Source organism: Phaenicophaeus curvirostris, chromosome 17 (genome assembly GCF_032191515.1).
Source record: "Phaenicophaeus curvirostris isolate KB17595 chromosome 17, BPBGC_Pcur_1.0, whole genome shotgun sequence".
In the NCBI taxonomy this organism is placed as follows: domain Eukaryota; kingdom Metazoa; phylum Chordata; class Aves; order Cuculiformes; family Cuculidae; genus Phaenicophaeus; species Phaenicophaeus curvirostris.
In genome coordinates this window covers 7,784,130-7,804,470 of record NC_091408.1, presented here as the reverse complement: position 1 = coordinate 7,804,470, position 20,341 = coordinate 7,784,130, and the positions used below count along the sequence as shown (strand labels likewise).

At 42.1% G+C, this 20,341-nt stretch overlaps 1 protein-coding gene across 1 annotated transcript; it reads right to left on the bottom strand.

Moving 5' to 3' along the window:
* Window positions 1-294: 294 nt before the first annotated feature.
* TMEM233 (transmembrane protein 233) lies at window positions 295-15,615 on the bottom strand. The gene is made up of 3 exons (XM_069871299.1): window positions 15,354-15,615; window positions 8,271-8,405; window positions 295-2,137 (listed from the first exon to the last, which is right to left on the bottom strand). Exons 1-3 carry the CDS (start codon window positions 15,543-15,545, stop codon window positions 2,126-2,128), a joined length of 339 nt encoding a protein of 112 aa, XP_069727400.1. The 5' UTR covers window positions 15,546-15,615; the 3' UTR covers window positions 295-2,125.
* Between the last annotated feature and the right edge of the window lie 4,726 nt (window positions 15,616-20,341).

The following is a 20,341-nucleotide window of genomic DNA, read 5'->3' as shown; positions in this document are numbered from 1 at the left end:
ACCACCAAGGGACCACTCTTGAAAGGCCTCAACCCTCTTTCTGAATGCTATTTTGAAAACAAAGAGCCTACCTTGCTGACATTTTGAGCATGAACTGTTCTCTAGCAACTTCTGAATGTATTAGCCACACCACAGACTGGTTGTATAGTATCGTGTAGGCCAGAAATCCTGCCGTTGCTTTGATCCACTTTATTCTCAAACTGTCTGAGGGGTTAGAAAAAAAGGATATTACTCTTTAAAATAGAAAAGGCAACAAAACTTAGGAAAGACACTTTCCACGTACCAGAAAGGACATGAATTAAAAGTAATTTTATTCCACTTCTCAATGACAGTTCTATCATATCTGATAATAACGCAAGCTACTAAAAGTCCCACAAGACATATCAGACCATTGAAATAGTATTCAAAAACCAAAGAGGAGTTCACAGAACAGCCAATTCTTGGGATCATCAAAATCAGTGGTAAGATTCCCATGTGGACAATCAGTGTAAATGCTGAAGAAATCAACTAATTTCACCAGTGTTCATGAAGTTCCATTCTGGAGTAATTAACAATAGGCAATATGCACTTCACTGACTTCAATGAAAAACAGAATTTGGCAGAAAAAAAAAGTGAAAAAGCACATAAAAAGTATAATATCAAGGCACAGAAAATACATGCTACTTCCAGGCATATGCTTTAACAGGGAAAGATTTCAGGGAGATGACCTTTTTTTTAACAGGCAGCTGTACTCCTGCCAAGCACGATTCTTTTCTTGCTTGCACCTGCAAAACTCCCATGCATTTTGGGTAGTCGGTCCAGACTTACATTAGTTCCAGGAGACTAAGTGTAAGTTGGCATACCTTGCTTGAAGATGTAGTAATAATTAAAGCAAATGGAGCAGTAACAGCTGATGATGTAGCTGTCTGTCTTAATGCTCACCAGAGTTTACTCCTTTTAACAAGGAATATTTGTGTGATAAAAACAAATATATTCTTTCAAACAGTTTTCAGCCAATAAAAAACCAGCCGCTTCATGCTAAATTTTCATAAGGTATCAAGAAACTGCAGTAATTTAGAGGCCTTCAATTCTGTAATCTAAGGCTATTCATTGAGTAATAGCTTAGGATCAGTGAGAGTCCGTGTAGCTATGTAAGGGTACAAAAATCTGTCCATCTCTAACTGCATTGATATATAGACTATTCATAGCAAGATGAAAGGATGAACTAAATAAAAAGACATATGAACAAAGCAGAACACAGTGAAACTATGTGACTTACTAGAGGAACAATAACAAAAGGATGAAGAAGAACATCTATTTAAAAAGATGATCTTTTGTCAGATAAAAAAATAGGAACTTTTTACATACATGAAGTTTAAAAAGGAAAATATAATCAGTGCAATTTTAATGCAGGACTGAAGCTAAGTCATGGGAGTTCAACGATGAAAGACAACAAAACAAAAAAATCATTAAGAAAAATATGGATGCTATGGAAGAAGAGTGTCTCTTAATAATCAAGTGATTTAAATCGGTCCCAGGTGGCTAAAATTCCAAGGTAAAGACGTAAAAGCTAAAGATGACAGAAGAAAGCAGCCGCTGAGTCAGAGTGCGCCCACGACATTATAAAAATCACATAGCAGGATAAAATCACAAACCCATGGTTATGATGTGTTGAAACTACTTTAAAGGAATAAAAAAAATCCTTAATGGCCTGATCCAAAACTCACTGGAGGCAACAGTTCTGCTAGCTTCAGCGGGCTGCGCATCAGATCTTACATTGTGCACTATAAACAGTCTAGAAAGGTTGGCTTTGTTTGGCTAGGGTCAGTCAGGGAACATCATGGATCCAGCATACATTCCATGTAAATGAGAAAGAAAAGGGAGTTGTTAAGCAGGATCTCATTATACATTAAAGTAAAAGAGAAAATGCTGCTTTATACTGAGATTCCTTACAAATAAATAAGTTTGAAAACCTGGTCACGCCATGCTGAGTAACTAACTGGACTATCAGTTCATCCACCAGTAACATGCCTCGGCAGAACAGTAGTGTCAAATCTAACAGTCTGGAATGAAGGGTTTCCTCCTCCTCTTCTTTTACCCCTCCTGAGATTTACATGACGATATCCTCCAAGTGCAGTCCTGGTGTTCACATAGCTTTCTGCAAGGACATAGAAATATGCATTTTTAAGGGAGGAAAAGACAAAGAGTTTGCCTTGTGAATTTAAATTATTAATTCCACAGATCTAATGGATACATTATGCCATATTAGTGGCAGTTGTTCTGTTAACAAATATCCCTCTAGATTAGTGGTTCAATATAGTTCTGAATCAAAGAGCTAAGTTTCTAATGGCACTGGTCATCCGTCAATCCGAACTGAATTTTTAAACTGGGTTACCTGAATCAATGCAAGTTAAAATCTTTCATTGCCAGGAAATTGGCTCTCATTTGACAAAGTTTCATGAGGTCAACAGCATCTCTGCTTCCTTTCAGTAGTACATAAAACAGTCAGGCAAGAACAATACTTTCAGCAGTAGACAACTTCGTAAATACAACGGCAATACATGAGAGATGTTTTAAAAGGACTGGGTAATGTCTCCTGTGCATCTGTGTTAGGAGAGGAAAGATCTCAGAAGTTCCCTCAAATTCTTGTGTTGGAGGTAGGTCTCAGATATTACCCGTGGAAGTACTGATCTCACTGGCTTGTTCCTGGATGCTGGGCTCTCTGCTGGAGTTCTGAGGTATCTTCTCCATCGAGCAGCTACATTATAGCAGCTCCTTAAGGAAGGATCTCGGACAGGAGGCACTAAACGGTAACTATATCTGCAGACAGCATTAATTCCTTTGTTGACTGTTTATTGGATGCTACTCAGGACTCCAATAGGCACAATCTGTTGTCAGGACATTTTCTCCATGCACAGATGAAACAATGGACCAGAATTTTTATTGTGGTTTGCTAAGGAAATTAGGCTGATGTAATCACATTGCCTCTGTGCATCTACATGTGTGCCCACTACTCAGCTTCTGAGCTGATTAAGTGCATTTGATACACAGGCAGAGGACTTTAAGCTCTTACATTTTTACAAGTCCGGTAAAAAGAGGTAGAGTGTTAAGGAGATGATCAGTTGGTGCCCTTACCGATAGAAAAGCAGCAGTATGAGATTACTGGCTGGTGGACACCAAGAATTAATGTGGGTAAAAGACAGCAGGAATGCCTCAACTTCAGCTGACAGGTCAATTCCTGCAGCAAAAGGCAGGTAGTCTTTTACAAGATTGCCAATGTAAAGACTGGCCCTCAGTTTATTCTGTCTCTGAAAGACAGACAGTCACTCAGTGAAATGGCTGCAAAGGCTTTTAAAAGCCTCAGGAAGGGGAAGTCAGAGATATAAAAAATAATCTTGCATGCCTTTTCCCTCTGAGGAATTATTTATATGTTTAGTAAGAAAAATGGATGTTTACATCTGCCCCCGGTGCGCAGTCTAAATGCTTATTCCTTTCCCTTCTACCAGTAATTACTAATGTTGCATGACTGCACGTGTGCTTGACTTAAGACCCTACTGATGATGCAGCAGGATAAGCTGGTACTTTCTGCACAGCCCGGCTGTCTCTCTGCCTTCCTTTGAGGCCATGCTGACAGGTGGTATTTCTGTGACTTCCCTGTAGTGAAGTTCTAGATCCAGTGAGATGAAAGAAGGGGTCAGAAGTTCACACTCCTCTAGGAAAGCATGGAAATACTGTAACGGTTTGCATGAAATTCCAAAGTCACTGAACATGACTACCCTTTCCATGTAAGTTATTACCAGAAGATAATTCTACCCTGCCTTCAGTGTTCAAGATAAACAAAGATAATGAACTTGCAATGTTAATGAAAAAAGACCTGGATACCAGTCCATTGGCAGGAGTTTCTTAGATTCCTTTTCTTTAGTACTTTGGCTAACCTTCCTCACACCAAAACCGTTGCTATCTCAGACAGAGATCTACAGAAAAGCTTGTATCTTCACTTCACTCTAACACCTCTTACTAGCTCTCCACATTTCTACATGGCTCACTCCTACTTGCCTAGACTATAAAGAAGCACTAGAGGTGCACAAAAGACGGGGGCTTTACATGATATGCTTTGTGGCTCAGGCAGCAAAACTCATGTGAGCTTTATTCTACCCTGAGCAGCATTGCTAAGCATCACTCAGACGCTAGAGATAGTCCAAAAGTACGTGCTGTGAGAAACTGCGTGTTGTTTCAAACTACAAACAGGCTACGCAGCAAGCCCAGAAGTGGAATAAGAATGCATGATTGTCATGTTAGAATATATCATGTTAACCCAGTTAAGAATAGGGTTTGTGATACCCGGGGTTCTCCTTCTCTTAACTAAGGAGGTTCCAGCCCAGGACTGTGTTTCCCTAAATCCTGCCAGTGGGACTCAAATTAAATCCAAAGCCACCAAATGTCGTGTTTGAAGGAAAGGCTACTAACAGGCTTCATGAATTCATCATAACTGCATCTTTGCACTTAAGCTTTTTTTTTTTATATAGCTTCACTAGCTGCTGTTTCAAATAATTTGTATTTTTTGTATTCACAGCAACCAGAAAGAGTAAGTCCCACAGCTGCATTGTATGTCACATGGAAAAGTACCTCCTCCTTGTTTAAATCTGGTTTCCTCTGGTATCCCTTCATCTGATTCATAAGAGAAAACAAATAATCACTGTTTATTTTGCTGCCTTAAACTACCAGTTCCTAAGTCTTTCTTTCCCAAACCAAACAGATCGTGTCTATTTTGGCTCTCCACATATAAAGGTTTTTTCACACCTTGCAGCCCTTCTATGTTTGATTTTTTTTGTTGTTTGGTGTTTTTTTTTTTTTGCGTGCATGTGTGTACATCTTCCTTAAGACAAGGACATCAGAACTAGGGGCAGGATTCAGGATGTGGCTCACAGCTGAGCACTGCCTGTTATTAGCTATCTCGCTATTTACTCTCTAACCTGGCACAGTGCAGCAGATCAAGGCCACACGAAGGCTACAGTACACAGCTCTGCACTGTTTCACTTTGTAGGGATGTCTTATTATGGAAGACAGATATGTCCCTTTTCTCACTGCAGTTTTTGATGGACAACCTGCCAACAGGCATATACGCAGGGCTAGACTCAGTGGTGACACAAATAGTGGTTTCAGTTACATCTGAGCAAGCAATGGAAGTGTAATTCAGCATTCAGCACTGGCAAGGTAGGAGGAGCTGGCAGGAGAGGGTAAAAGTCACTGAATGGAGCAAGAATGAATGTGGCCTAGAGTGGAATGGGGGACAGCCCTGATTCAGCAAATACTGCAGCTTAACACTCAGTGATTCCCCAGCACAATGAGGAAAACACCAGTTCACATGGATCAAGACAGAGAAGTTTTATTGCTGAGCTGTTAACTCTGGTGATGAAAGGCTTCCTCTTATCTACATTCAGTGTCATGACTACAGAAGGTAGATGGTTCCCAAGTGTTGGTGGGCCCCATTCCAGGCTATATATAGTGTTACATACTTATATATATATTAATGTATGTTTGCTAAAGATAACATGCCAGTGTTAAAGACAAATGAGTCTCTCCAAGGCAGCAGTAGAAGCCCTGAGTTGGCTCATCACTGAGTAAATCTTCAAAATGAAAAGTCAAGGCTGCTTCTTCCATAAATACGTAGGCATTGCTGGCTGCTACTCTTGTGCTACTATTGTTCTGCAAGAGAATGTACCAAAGAAGGCATGGAAGGAAGCTCAGGGCTCTCATTCCCCCTTGTCTGGAAAGTGAAAGCGTCTTCTTCTTCCCAAGTCTATCAGTAATACTGGAAGTATAACTGGGGTTATTATTGAGGGTATTAGTGTCCCTGTTTGCTCAAAGCAGGAATTTCCTGCACTTTCTCTCTCTGCAGCTTCTACTACTTCTACTATCAACACCTCTGACTAGATGTTTATCTCCTGGCTGAGGCATGTGGAGTACTATGAGAGCCCTTCTCAGCTCTGCTTGAAGCACAGGATTTATCCCTTTCCTAAGCAAGGTGGATCACATGGTAGCTTTGGGCACTGAATAGCCAGAAAAGGAGATGTGGGAACAACTGGGTAACTTTGGCTGGAATTTTTAACAGAGCATGTAGGTTTTGAAATTCAGAGGCTACTGAAATTCAGCAGTTAGGCACTGACCTCATTGAACTTATCTTCTAGAAATACCATTCACAGAGAGGAAATTACTTTCCAGTGGATGCTGAAGGAGTCTGCTCATTTCACATTAGCAGACAGCAAAGTGGCTGTTAGCAAATAATCACAACCAAAGTACAAATGGATATGAGATAACAGCACGGAACATGCAATGCCATCCATACGAGTGGCACGTCAAGCTCAAAGACAATTTAGTATAAAATATAGATGTCCAAGAGTAAGGCAACAAAGGGGACTCAGGTAAGCATGGAGGGTGGAAAGGCCAGTTGGGTACTCCCATGCACTTGTTTTCACATTAGAAGAATAAGGATTGTTGCTCCCATGAAACATTTTCTTAAAAACAAGGGCTCTTTGGAGGGTGACAGATGACAGGGAGAAGGTGAGTAGTAAAGAGATTGGAAAGCCAGAGAGCAAGGTGAACCCACTAAACCCTGAGTTCTCACAAAACTCAGCATACCATTTGGCTAAAAGACTTCTATGGAAACTATTCAGTGAATACAGAAATTAATATCCCAGCAGCGTGCTGGGGGCTCCCAGGCACCTGGCAATGCTTCCATGGAAGAGATTTTTCTCTTAAAAAAACCTCCAGACCCAAATCCAATTTTAAAAATACTCAAAAGACAAAACTTAAGAAGAAAACATCAAGCTGTATTATACTGATTTACTGCTGTTTACTCCCTTGAGGGTAAGAGAGAGAGAGGTGTTTACAAATACCAGCTAGATGTAAGGTGCTATTTGCCTCTAATATCAGTGGGTACAAAGCAGCATACACACATTCAGCATACAGGGTTCTACCATAGTGCAAGTGAAGTGTTGACTACAACTGAATGTAGGCAGTGTGCCCTGGTTAATGTGAATGCTTCAGGTCAGTGTTGCTTGCCTCTCCTCATGCTGTCTTGCCCTCCTCCTGCTTTAAAAAAAATATTGAGCTGCTATCCTTGTCTGAGGGATGATGAGTAAGGTAGTAGAAGCAAACAGAGGAATTTACTGCTGCTGTCAATTATAAAACTTGGCATGCTTAGTCTGAAGTGACTTGGTTTTAAACTGGTGAGGGCTGAAGAAACTAAACACAAGCTGAGCCAGAGAGACTCACGCTTGCAAAACACATGGGGAATCAATGACTATGCAGTACCCTTCTGCCACACCATCCACTAGTATCGTACAGAAATGGACCCCATCTCCATTAATTCCCCTGCAGTTCAATATGTCATAATTCCAAGTTTTTGTCTGTAAATGTTTAATGTGTTTAACCAGTTACTCCATTCCAATGCCCAGAGATGTTTGCATTTCAGTGGTGGATGAGGTGATCTCTGTAGCTCATGCATGTTTGTGCTGTGCACTGAAAGGATCTCCTACCAAAGCAGCCGATAATGAATTGATTTAAATTGGTTATTTTAATGGGAAGCGCACATTAGCATGGAGGAAACATACTGCCACACAGCCTTTAGGAAGGATCTTGATACCTTAACTACTTTTGTCCTCTTTTCCAAATAAGCTTTAATCCACCTCAGTAACCACCGTGTACGCAGAGATTCATTTGTTGAGGTTGTTCACTATTGTTCCAGTAGTACAAAGGGAGGTCAGTTACACAGCACTGACAGTTAATCACCTTCTCTCACAGCAAGCCAAGTCAAAATTACATTGTGGTCACTTGTGATATAGTTATAATCACCTTAACATCAAACAGTAGAATAGCAATTGACCGTAATCTTCCCCTTGCAAAGTTAAAAGACATGTTGGAAAGATTATGAGACTGAAAATTAGCACCTGGGGACTCTATTACCTGAAATCTAAGGATCTCCATGCACTTAGTCTTGCAGACAGTGACACTGAGGGGCAGAAAAAAACAAAAAGCAACTGGAATAACTGGAAAAACCTATGGCAGCTGCAAGAGTTTCTAGAAAATCCACTGTTGCCAAGACACATTTAACCACAGACAAGAGAATTTTCTAAGTTGCACATTAAGAAAAAGTAAAAATAGCTCTTTTGGAAAACACAAACATTCCTCAATTTTAGCATTAGTAGGCAGTTTTGACAGTCTTTAGTTTCTTATTCTGAAGCCAATGCACAGAGACCTGCTTGCGTTGGAACCAGCAGCATTTTTCTTACCGTTGTGAAATGAACTGCGCAAATGATTCCAATCATGACAAGGCCGATGATAATTGAGGCGATAGCAACCCAGAGTGCATTGCGTCCCAGTCTTTTTGACCCTTCTATGTCTCCTTGATTATAACTGTTTACAGCCTGTAGAAGAGAAATAGAAAGCCTGTGAGATTTTTTTTAAACAGAAATCTGGACACAAAGCAATACGACTGCTTTGAACCAACATTCAGTCCTGTGCACGTTGGTATCGTAGAAAGGACTTCAGAAAATGGTGATTTGCTCTGTGAAAACAAACATCCACTGCCAACAGTCCCAGGTAAGCAGGGAGCCCAGCTTCTTGGTCCACTCATCTTCAGTACGTTCCATTGCAAGTACAGCTCTTTTACTTTCAGTGGTGAGGCTATATTCATATGACAAGTTTTCTTGTAGGCACCAGCATAAGAGCTGTCAAACTAAGTCTATCCCCTCACTGGCATAAATCAGTGGCTTTTATCTCTGGAAACTTGTTTGTAATATGTGTGAACTGTTCGTTGGCTGCTTCGCTAGCAGTGAACTCTTACACTTTATAGGACCATCGGCATAAAAAGGAGCAGCCTATTTAGGATGCATTTTTATAGAAAGTGTGTATTATCTCAACAGAGTTCACCTACTCACAATTTAGCAGATGCTTTATATTCACTACACGCAGAGATTACAAAGTGTGATAGGACAACTCCGATCTTCTACTCTTCTGTGAGACACTGCAGGATTTTCTGAATTAATTTTTGCATTAACCAGATGGTATTTTTTAAAATAAAAGATTCAGCAAAGGACACTGAAGTACTCCAGCACAAGTCTAACACAGTTTGTAGTAACTTTTCCCCAAGAATAAGATGCCGTCAAAGCATATTAACAAAGATTATTATTGCTAAGAATTTTTTTGTACGATCAGGAGAGTTTGAGTTCCTAAATCATGACATTGAGTCAAGACTTCTTTATCAGATTGTACCATTGAACTATCTCATCATCCTTCCTTGGGGAATCAGGTTAGTCATCACGTGTTCTTCAGTACCTTGTAAGTATTCCAGGAACAATCCCAGAAATAGGAGGTGTGGGGGGAGAACTATGGAGACCCTGATCAAATGAACTATTTGGTGGACTAAATAATTTACGTTGTCTTTAGAAAATGACTGCACGAGGCATCATCGAGTGCTATTACACAAGTGCTTTAGGTATGAATCACTTTTTGTAGCAAAGACAGAACTACAGCTAATTCAACAGAGTGAAAATCTGAGACTGTGGAAAGCAGGAAAGGAATGAACTTCAGGGGATACCAGGCATTGCTGTGGAGTCTTTTTCCCCAAGCAGCAAAACCAATTAGGAACATTATCCGTGTGTGTTCTGTCGATTAGTGAGCACACAGAAGTTAATGGACTAGACGCATCCTTGGTGTTAGCACTGCAGTAAGACCACTCGTGCCAAGACAGTCCCAAAGCAACGAAGCCTATATTCCTAGAATTGCATCTCAAGGATAAGTGCAGGTAATTATTCTCTGGTGTCTGAGCTGCTGATGCACTCTTGTCCTTAAAGTGAGCCCCGATATATTTCTTCTCTTCCTGGAATCCTACGTGCCTCAATATTTCTCTACTTTATTTCCCTAAAGAACACTACTAATACCTCTGCTCTGCTGTTGAATTTCATTGAGATTGGCTAATGGACTTAAAGGATATAGTGGGGAAAGAGGGAAGAAATGGAAATCAGAGGTGGACACAAGCGTATAGTCAAACAGGATGACTGCCCAAGCCTTGTTCCCTTAGGGTATCAGGCCAGTCAGTCCTGATCATTCAGGCAGAAAATCAGCAGCTGTGCTGAGGCACAGTCACCTCCGCTTCTCCACCACTGCAGCAGCCTCCTGTTACAAAGGGTGGCTCTCACCTAAGTCACTCCACTGTTTTCAGCAGTCCTGTGTACAGGAGAAGGTTGTGTCAAAATATATTTGGGAAGATCAATGGAGTATCAGGAGAAACATGGCTTGGCTTGGTCCTGAGCAGGCTGACCTCTCCTCCTGCCTCTCTCAGCACCTATGCACCTGACTGTGCCTACAGGGAGAAACACAGAGAAACATCACTGACACCACAGTCTTGTACATCTTTCTCCCCTCTCATCTAGAGGGTGGTCCTGCCAACAGCCTAAACCCAGTTCCCTATACTTGTGGTCTCCAGACTGAGACAGAGCTGTAAGCAAGACAAGGCAGTACCAGCTTGCAGGTCTGTGCAATGTTACTAACGTATTTAGGAAGTCTGGAGAATGGCCATGTGATTTCTGCAGGTACCGCATTAATAATTCACCCTGTACACTTTAATAAATAATGTCATTTTAATACAAATCCATGATGAAGAGGAGGAAACCAGCATTAATGATAAAGAGGAAGATTTGGGAGAGACGGGAAGGAGGCAAAAGTTTATTAAGAGGTCTAAATTTAATAGTGTAACTTAGATGACATTCAAGAAAAAAAAAGATGATTAGGGGAAGGACTGGGGTCTGAGGCAAAGCTCTGTACTTCATTTGCTTCAAAGGGCCCTTGGATCAAGCTTCTAGTTTTCCATGTTAGACATAGACAACACTAACTGTTAAAGGCTTAAATGTTACATCTGTATTTCTAAGAGCTGGGGAATACATACAGAGTACAGCAACTGTGGGTGATATTTGGTATGTCCAACTTTTAAAACAAATTTCAGCCATTTTCAGCCTAATACCACATGATTTCTCAGGTTTCTGCTGCCTCGCTCACTATGAAGTCATAAACTAAATTAAAGCCACAGTTCTGCAGCTGCTTATTTACTTGAGCAATATCAGTGACTTCACCAGGTTTCACACACATCTATTTATAAAAGACATTCACAGTTCAACAATGAAGCAACTTAACTTCATGTGAACAGAAATTTACTGAATAAGGTACAAACCATTTAAATCCCTTTTACTGTGCATTTTCTGTTACACATTCCCAGAGCACCGCCTAGGGCAAAAGCAGAAAGAATACTGAATGACTTCAGAAATCCTCCCCTACATCTCTTACAATCTGAGCAGACCAGACTGAGGTTCTCTGATCAACATTTTCTATGCTTTCCCCAAGTTAGGCTGTAACAAACCTCTGGCTGTGCCTGGAAATGAGACACGCTCTAGTTCAGACCAAAGGAATGAGACATACTGGCTCTGTGTGACTCCTCACCGTGAGAACAACTTGAAAGGAGAAAGAAAGAAGAGGGGAGACTTGGGAAGCAATTCAGAGCCAGGCTTGGTCTTTGCTTTTTGGCAAAAGAGACAAGCAGGTGATAAGCAGGAGATGATGAAAGGGGAGTTTGCTCTGCAGGCTGTACAGTGATGGTGGATTTCTGCGTCTCTGGGGACAGGTTGAAAAGTGTTGGCGCAGAGGAAAAGCTTGTCGGAGTGCAAAGATAAGTCCCTAAGAAACAGCTAGTGAGCCTTGTTGTTTAATACTCCTGGAGTAGGTACAGGCTGTCCCATATGGTGTTAGATGTCCAGGTATGCTTATAAAATTACATACTAATAATAATCTTCCCAAATAAACTTCCTAACCAAAGACAATTACAGCTGTACAGGAACACTGATCACTATGCTGTTACAGACCTGACCAAAGCCAACACGAGGCTCCTTAGGATCCCAATCAGAAGAAGTGACCCCCTCAGAAAGCAAGTTTCATCCTTCGATGTCCCATGACTTCTACTGCTTTCCTGCACATTCAAGTCAGAAGTTCTCATTCATGAGAAATTCAGCCTCTGCTTAGGGAAACTAACATACAGACAAGGCATCTGAATCCAAGAGTAATAAATGCAGTCAAAGAACTTGTTACTATCAGAGGCAGATGAGCCAAGATTGTCACAGCTTGACCACATATGTTGTTTGAAATATGCAAACGATTAAGCAAAAATGTGTCAACATAAAGAGGGAGTTAGGAACAGTCAGGGAGAAATGGCTTTGGAGAGACCATTCTGAAGTTGTTACAAATCTAAGCCCTAAGGATTTAGTTGACTAGTCTGACATACAGATGTTTGAAATAATGGAGGTGCTGTACTGAGAAAGGCCAACAAAATTTGTTCAACTATCAGATCTCAGTGCTGGCATTAGATATATCTGACTGATCCATTTTTCAGAGTTGTCCTGCAGTCTCCCTCAAACTCCAATTCCATAAGTCAGATACAGACAGTCCCCTGAGCCAGTTCTCAGATACAACTGGCAATTTGTTGCCAGCCAAGTGCTCTTTGGGTTCACAATAGGGCGGAAAAACACCACAGCAGGTAAAGAGCCAAAAGGCTCAGTGACACACTGTCTGGCCATAGCCTTGCACCAGAGAAGCCTCTTTTGTCACATGAGCCTCCTGACTTGGTACCTGCACCCACACTCCTGCCCTGAAGCTTGGGGTCTCTCCTATGTGAGAAAGAATAGATAAAGTGTTGGCAAGGCACCTCTGGGGTTGAGTGAGCCAAGTAATTGCACAGCAACACGATATAGCTACTAGAAAACTGACAGCATCTGTCTGGAACTGCAGGACAGCGCTGAGAACAGTAATCCTCCAACCAGGAGTCCTAGCCAGGACTCAGGGGAAAAAAAGAGATCTCCATTTGCTAAAAATGCCAAGCAACCCTCACACCTGCAAATGGCCAGCAACTGTTTTGAGGGGGCAGCTCTTGTAATGCCAGTGTATCAACACACTGATGCCATTACACGCCCATTCCACAGCTACCCTTGTACTTCGTCAGAAGAAATAGATCTATTTCACAGAGAAGGTAAGGAACAAGGAAAGTTTATCATCACAATAGCGAGAACTCAGGAGAGGTTGCTTCTAAAAATATAGTGAAGGAGGTAAGATCCGAAATGGTAGGATTTGCGCTCCCAAAGGTGAGAAACAAGTGACTGAACCAGTGCTGGAATTGTAAATGGGGCAGCAGAAGAGACAGAAGAGACTAGATCTGTCATTTAATTTGGGGGTGTGTTATAGCCCAGACTCTACTTTTAGAGTGAAAACACTGTCTGAATTGAGAGCACCTAAGGAGGACATGACACAGGCAAACAGGGTGCTGAACCGTGTCCCTCTAAAAGTCAACAGGACTTTTCCTTCCAGGCCCATTCTAGGAAGAGGAACTTTATAGAGAACTCCACTTTTACGTGTTTTCATCTCTTGTGACACAAGATTGCAGGCAAGTTCTGCAGACGATAACAGTATCTCCTGTAAGAAAAGAAAATAACCCACTCTTGTATCTCTTAGCAACTCTAGGAAACAAACTAAGAAAGACAGAGAAGATGCACATCTCAGCAGAAGTGGAAATAAAACCAGCACAGGTTAAAATGCAGAAGCTGGAGTTGAGGTTAACGGAACAGTTACAGGTTGCAGCTCTAAAGTGCAGAGGAATTAGGCTGTAGTAAAAAGCCGGACACGTTATTTTCATGGAAAATGAGAGGTTTTAGGTAAGAATGATGCTGAAATAGAAGTTGTTCACCTACAGTGGAGGTCATTGGTTTGTTTTTTTGTTTCCCCTCTTTCAGGGAGTGGGCAGCTGAGACCTGTCCAGACTCTTTAGCATTCAAGAAGCGCTCTTCCCACCCTGGTTTCCACATACCCCTGGTGACAGTTACTTAAACCTGACTCCAAAAGCCTGCGTGAACTTCAGCTAGGGTGTGGGTGGAGATTTCTCCATATGGGGTGCAAAAATCTTTAGAGGCCAAATTCTGTCCTTGACAGTTAACTTCTGTGCAGCCCCAGTGCTTTGGTGAAAGTTCTGTCACAGTGAACAGATGCTCAGAGCCCCGGTTCATCAGCTCTCATTACTTTATATAACACCCGAAGTGTCCGTCGACAGAAAGGATGCTGGGAACCAGGAGAACCAAATTGTCTCAAATCAAGGAAAAGAGCAGATTGCATGGTTAAATTAACGACAAAGAAAACTACAAAATAATAATTAAAAAAACCCCAGCTAATACTTATCTGGACAAAAAGGTTGTGAGGATGGTTCTGGAATAGCTCCTTAGAATATTTTTCAAGCTTAAGCACATATCCCAATATTTAAGTGTGACTTTGATCAATCTCACTAGTTCTAAAAGAGTGTTTCAGATATAGGTAGCTAATCATATACTTAACAGCAAAAAGAAACAGCTCCATTTTTACTCACTTTTTCAGCATTGCTGTCAGAGAAAAGGATGAAAACACACAACACATTTTAAACCCTTTTCAGCCCCTAAACAACAAAAATACATTGCAAAATTACTGATTACACTGACTGTGTGTCCTGCTAGATGAGTCTGCATCTGTCTCTGCCACTTTTAACCCCGAGAAGACGATTCTGTTCTAACAATACTTCTGAAGTCAACAGGACTAGGCAAATGAAATACAGCTTCCAGGAATAAGGTTGTCCGTTAGTTTGATACTCAATTTTAGTTTGATGCTGAGTTTCAGTTTGATACTCAGTTTTAGTTTGATACTCAATTTTAGCTTGATACTCAATTTCAGTTTGTTGCTGAATTTCAGTTGGATACTCAATTTCAGTTTGATACTCAGTTTTAGTTTGATGCTGAGTTTTAGTTTGATACTCAATTTCAGTTGGATCCTCAATTTCAGTTTGATACTCAATTTCAGTTTGTTGCTGAATTTCAGTTGGATACTCAATTTCAGTTGGATACTCAGTTTCAGTTTGATTGAGTTTATTAGTTTCATGTTAGTTTCAATTGAGTTTTAGTTTATTGAGTTTGATACTCAATTTTACAAGGGTTTTTGCCAAGAACCTGTACAATTGTCATGTGTTTTACTTTAGCAAAAAGTATCAGGCTAAAGAACCCGTTTACCAGCAAAAAAGGTGCTTCTATGACATCTGATAGTGGTTGATAGGAATGGTTGGACTCGGTGATCCGGTGGGTCTCTTCCAACTTGGTGATTCTATGATTAACTGAAGTACAAACACCACCGGTTCCTTTGCAAATCCGACCCCTGCTCCCCGTTCCCCGCTCCCCCGCAGATCCTACGTCCAGCTCGGCGCGTTTGAGTTAATAACCCCCGCTAATTAGGACCGATTTCCCCTCCGTTGGCGGGGCGCTACTCACCATCACGGCGAAGACGAAGGCGACGATGTTGACGGGATAGGCGGGACAGAAGCAGGAGAGGATGCTGAGCACCAGGTAGCCCTTGGGGCGCGCCCGCGGCGGCTCGTCGGGCAGCTCATCCTCGACGTTGGCGTCGGGGCTGTTCTCCAGAGCCCTCTTGACGTCGGCGGCGGCGGCGGGGAGCGCCGACATGGGGCTGCGCTGCGGAGGAGCGGGCGGCGCGGAAAGCGCAGCGCCTCGCCCCGGGCGGGACGGAGCCGGCGAGCCCAGGAGCGGCGGGGGCTCCCCGAGCTCGGCCCTGCCCCCCTCCCCCGGGAGCGCCCCCAGCGCCAGCCCCTCGGCTCCTCGCAAACACCCGCTCGGCCGCCGCCCCCGCGGAGAGGGGCCGGGACGGAGCCGCCCAGCAGCGCCGAGCCGGGACCCGCCGGCTGAACGCAGCGAAACCAGCGGAGAGAACTTAGAGCAGAGAAGAGCCACGAGGCTGGGGAAAGGGCTGGAGAACAAGGGTTACGAGGAGCGGCTGAGGGAGCTGGGGGTGTTTAGCCTGGAGAAGAGGCTGAGGGGAGACCTCATTGCTCTCTACAACTACCTGAAAGGAGGTTGTGGAGAGGAGGGAGCTGGGCTCTTCTCCCAGGGGACAGGGGACAGGACGAGAGGGAATGGCCTCAAGCTCCGCCAGGGGAGGTTCAGGCTGGACATCTGGAAAAAAATTTTCACGGAAAGAGTCATTGGGCACTGGGAGAGGCTGCACAGGGAGGGGGTTGAGTCGCCTTCCCTGGAGGGCTTTAAGGCACGGGTGGACGAGGTGCTGAGGGACATGGGTTAGTGATTGATGGGAATGGTTGGACTCAACGATCCAGTGGGTCTTTTCCAATCTGGTGAATCTGTGCAATTGGCCAAAATCCTCTGAGCCTGGGTGACTAAAATGCTTCAACCCATTTATTTTCTGCCTGCCTGTGGTGGTTTCATAGAATCACTAGGTAGAAAAGGACCCACTGTTCAGTCTCAGAAAACAGTAAAGTGTGCTTAGAGCATTTTGAACGAGCTACTTTTGTCAGTGAGAGTTTTGCAATTGAGTTGAACAGAGCCACGGTTTCCTGTTTCTGGATGTCATCCTACAAGATAAATCACTAAAGACAAAAAAATATAGGTGCAGTATTTTTACTCTCAGAGACATTTATCATCTCTCAGCTGCATGCCTGGAATATAGCATGGAATAGGAATCTGCTGATCTACCAAAATGTCAAAAGGAAAGATCCTGTAGCTCTAGGAGATACCAAAGTTAGATCTGCTTGCCAACATACCCATTAGTGTTCAGGCACAAACTCTTTGTAGCTGTAAAATATCTGATATGTTTGTCCTCAGGGGACTTCAAACACAGTCACCAGACGAGGTCTCAGAAAACAGTTTACATCACACCACACAATTGCTTTCAGAATTTACTTCAGCAGGGATGGAGGCCATGCACCTGCCCTCTGCAAAGTATCAGCATCTTCCAACGCTACTCAAGCCTTCAGTCCGTAGAAATGCTTTCAGGGAAACACTATAATGGCTTAATGAGTGTTAGTTTTTCTACTTGTAGTTGAAACGCTCAGAGGTAGATAAGAACCTATTATCAGACATGTGAATGAGAACATCTGGCTCATGCAGGGCAGTTTGAGCCATTAATGCTGAACACAAACAAGCACAACAAAAAGCAGCCGGCAAATCAACTCTATAGGCAAAGTTGTGTGCAGAGATTAGTGCACAAGAGATGCTTGAAACTGGAGTATGAAGAAAGGTCGTGTATTCTTACTATCTAACATCACAAATTTAGTTTAAGTATCTTTACAGGGGACCTCCAAGAGGGTGATTCAGAGACTGGTGGAGTTACCAGTCACATCAGGCCAACAACCATCACTCAATATTCCTCAGAGGACCGTATGAGGAGTCTGGGCTCTGTTAAGCTGGACCATGTGAACCCCTTCCCAGGTCTCTCAAAGATAAAGACTTAATGGTAGAATCTGGGATTCCTCTTGCATTTCTAGAAACAGTAAAGTTTAATTGCTCAAATGAGGCTGCTAAGGGATGCTAATGGATTGTAAAGAATGGAGGAGACAGGAAGTGGTGAGATATGTGGAGCTGTAAATGATATTATAGATATTCAGGGGCAATTTGTGATAATGAAAGCTCCTTAAGAGGTTCTTGAGACAAAGGTTCTGTCCTGAGGCAGTTGTTGTAGCTGAATTTAGTGGTTTGTTTTATGTAGAAGATGGGTTAAAATCCAAGAAGTATATCCTGTTAGGACAAGAGTGATTAAATTTTAAATGGCACTGACTTGTAGCCACTTACTGAGGTTAAGAAAAAGAAGAGATTATTCAGCCAATAGTTTCATTTCAGACTGCAGTGGTGGAGGTTGGTTATATCCCCAAGAATCTGGGAAAGTTTTTCTTACCACAGAGGGAAGAACCACTGTGCTCAGCAGAAAGCTGTGAAAATTACTCAAGAACATTAGCTGCAAGTTTCAAGATGAAGTTCCATGTTGAACAATCATAGTAGCCCACCAAGAGAAGGAGTCAGAGTACCCAATGTTCTTCCTTACAGCCTTGCCCTTCAAGGTGAATCTTGAAACTAAGAGAGAAGAGTCTCTGCTGAGCACTATGAACCCTTTATCAGGTGTAGAGTCATGCCAGAAGGAGCTGGCGGAAGCTTGTACTAGTCTGAGAGACTGGCCAGATAATCTAGGTTTCCCTAGCTGGGTGTGAGGTGAGGGAGGCAGTTAGAGATGGCAATTTTTGGTGGAACAGTGTGGCAACATGTAACCAAACTGGCCTTAAGTGGGACTGTGATAAGTGCAATCAGTCCCTCTGAAGCAGAGCTGGTGATGTTCAAACTTAATTTCAGATCATGCTCTCAGCTCTTCCATGGTAAAAATGAACACGTTGCCCCTTCCCAACTACTCTTAGAAAAAAGAGAGGAACTGGAGTGCAGTGTGTCCAATGGAGGAACAATAACCTGACAATAATGCAAACAGCATCTTTCTAAAACAAACGGTTGTTTCTCAGTATGGTTACACAGCTGCCTATCATTACCCCTGTTTCCAACACTTCTGGGTTATAAAGCCAAAAAAGACCACAGAAATAATAAAGGGGACATGTAAGCAACTTGTATACTTTTCCAAATAACTGTTGTTCTCTGGCTAGATCATGGATGTAAGCTTTTCCAATACCCAGACAGTCACTGGCCATGTCAGGCTCCAAGCTGAGTTCTACTTATCTTGAAGAAAACGTCCTCCCAAGCATCTTCCAACATTTCGCCATACGTCATCCCTTCTAAAACAAGAGTAAACCTGGCTACCTTGTAACCCCAAAGGAAGAGAAAATTATAAACTGGAAATTAAGTAAGTCAATATCTAAAATTCTCACACTGTATCCATTCCACAGTAATTTAAAAGTCTTCATATACTTTATTACAATATCTCATGAGAGTAAAAACCATCCCTGTTTTACAAAGGGAAGAAGCAAGCCCACGGGGTATAAGGCTATGGATATCCATAGGTCCCTGTTACCGTGACCTCCTTCCCTGAAAGTTGTGTTTGAGTCTGGGTGGAGAAAGGTTCTTGTCTGCTGTATTTGGAAAGGCTTACAGCCATGATTATGTTGTTTGTATAGTGGAGCTTGTAGATAGAAGCAATTTTTACAGGCATGTTGAAAGCACTAAACTTACTTAAGCATGAAAAGAAGTGAGAAGTTGTCAACATTATGCAAAGGAAATTGTTGCAATAAATGATTACAAAGACAATTACTTTTAGCTCTGAAGAAAGTTTCTCTGTTGACAATATCACAGAAAGTTCATCAGTTCCTTTCAGGCAGTGCTTAATAATAGCAAACTAAAATCCCTTTAACCAGGAGAGAAAAACAGCTTACTTGAGGGCCCTTACATTCCAGTTGATTCAGTGGGAGTCTAGCAGAAGTGTTATTAATTTATGAGGTTGCATCAGATAGGCAGAGTTTACTGGTTTTCATACATATTAAATATTCACATTGTTATACTTTTCCAGAAACAGGGAGCTACTGTATTATTTAACTGAATACTGCAGTCATGGAGTTACAAGAGTAATTTTGATGATGATTTCTTGTAGGAGGCACAGTAAAGCGTGGACTTAGAAAGAAGACAGAGAGAACTTGTCTGAAAATTATATCTTTTCCATGAGAACTGGATGAAAGTCAATATCTGTGCATGGCACAAATGTTGAATCAAAAGGTCTGCCTATTGTATTTCTGCAGATATTACTGAATCAGCAATGTCTGGGGGGGGGGCAATGCATTATTCTACCACTGGAATTAGCATATAGTGATGCTGTAAATAGGTATGTGAGAGAAATTCCTTTCTTAGTTTAAACATAACTTTTTAATTTTACTTCTGCAGCTGTATACTTTTGTTTTTCATTCTGGACTTTAACTGGGGGCTGTGGCTTTGCAAACATCAAAGGTCCATGATGAGCTGTTAACTTTGGTAAATTATTCATGGTAAATAAGTATGAAAACAGGGAAACATACAGATAAAAATTAAAGTTCCCTTCCCAGTCTAAGGCTGCTTTTTCATTCACCGATAACCTTCTGAAATACTGTCATCACTTGAAGCCCCTAAATAAATTGACGGTGCAAACCTGCTAGTGCTTAAACACACGTGAAGATGTCTTTAAATGGTTTTCATGATCTATCCTTTTCCATTCTACCTCCTGCCTTCTGACCTGATTTAGTCAGATAACAACATTAAAGGATCTGTTACACCGGCTCAGACAGCCATGGGCATCCGCTGAGTGCTGTGGGTTACCTGTGTTGCGCTCCTGTGAGGAGCCCTTGGTTTATCTCAGTGTTCCATTTCCCTGCAGATGAGTTCATGTTCTTGTAAGATTTTCTCCTTGTGACTGACAAGACAGTGTGTTGTAGCAGTCCCCTGGAAGCACTAACATGGCAGGATATATCTTACCTCACTTTAACCATCTG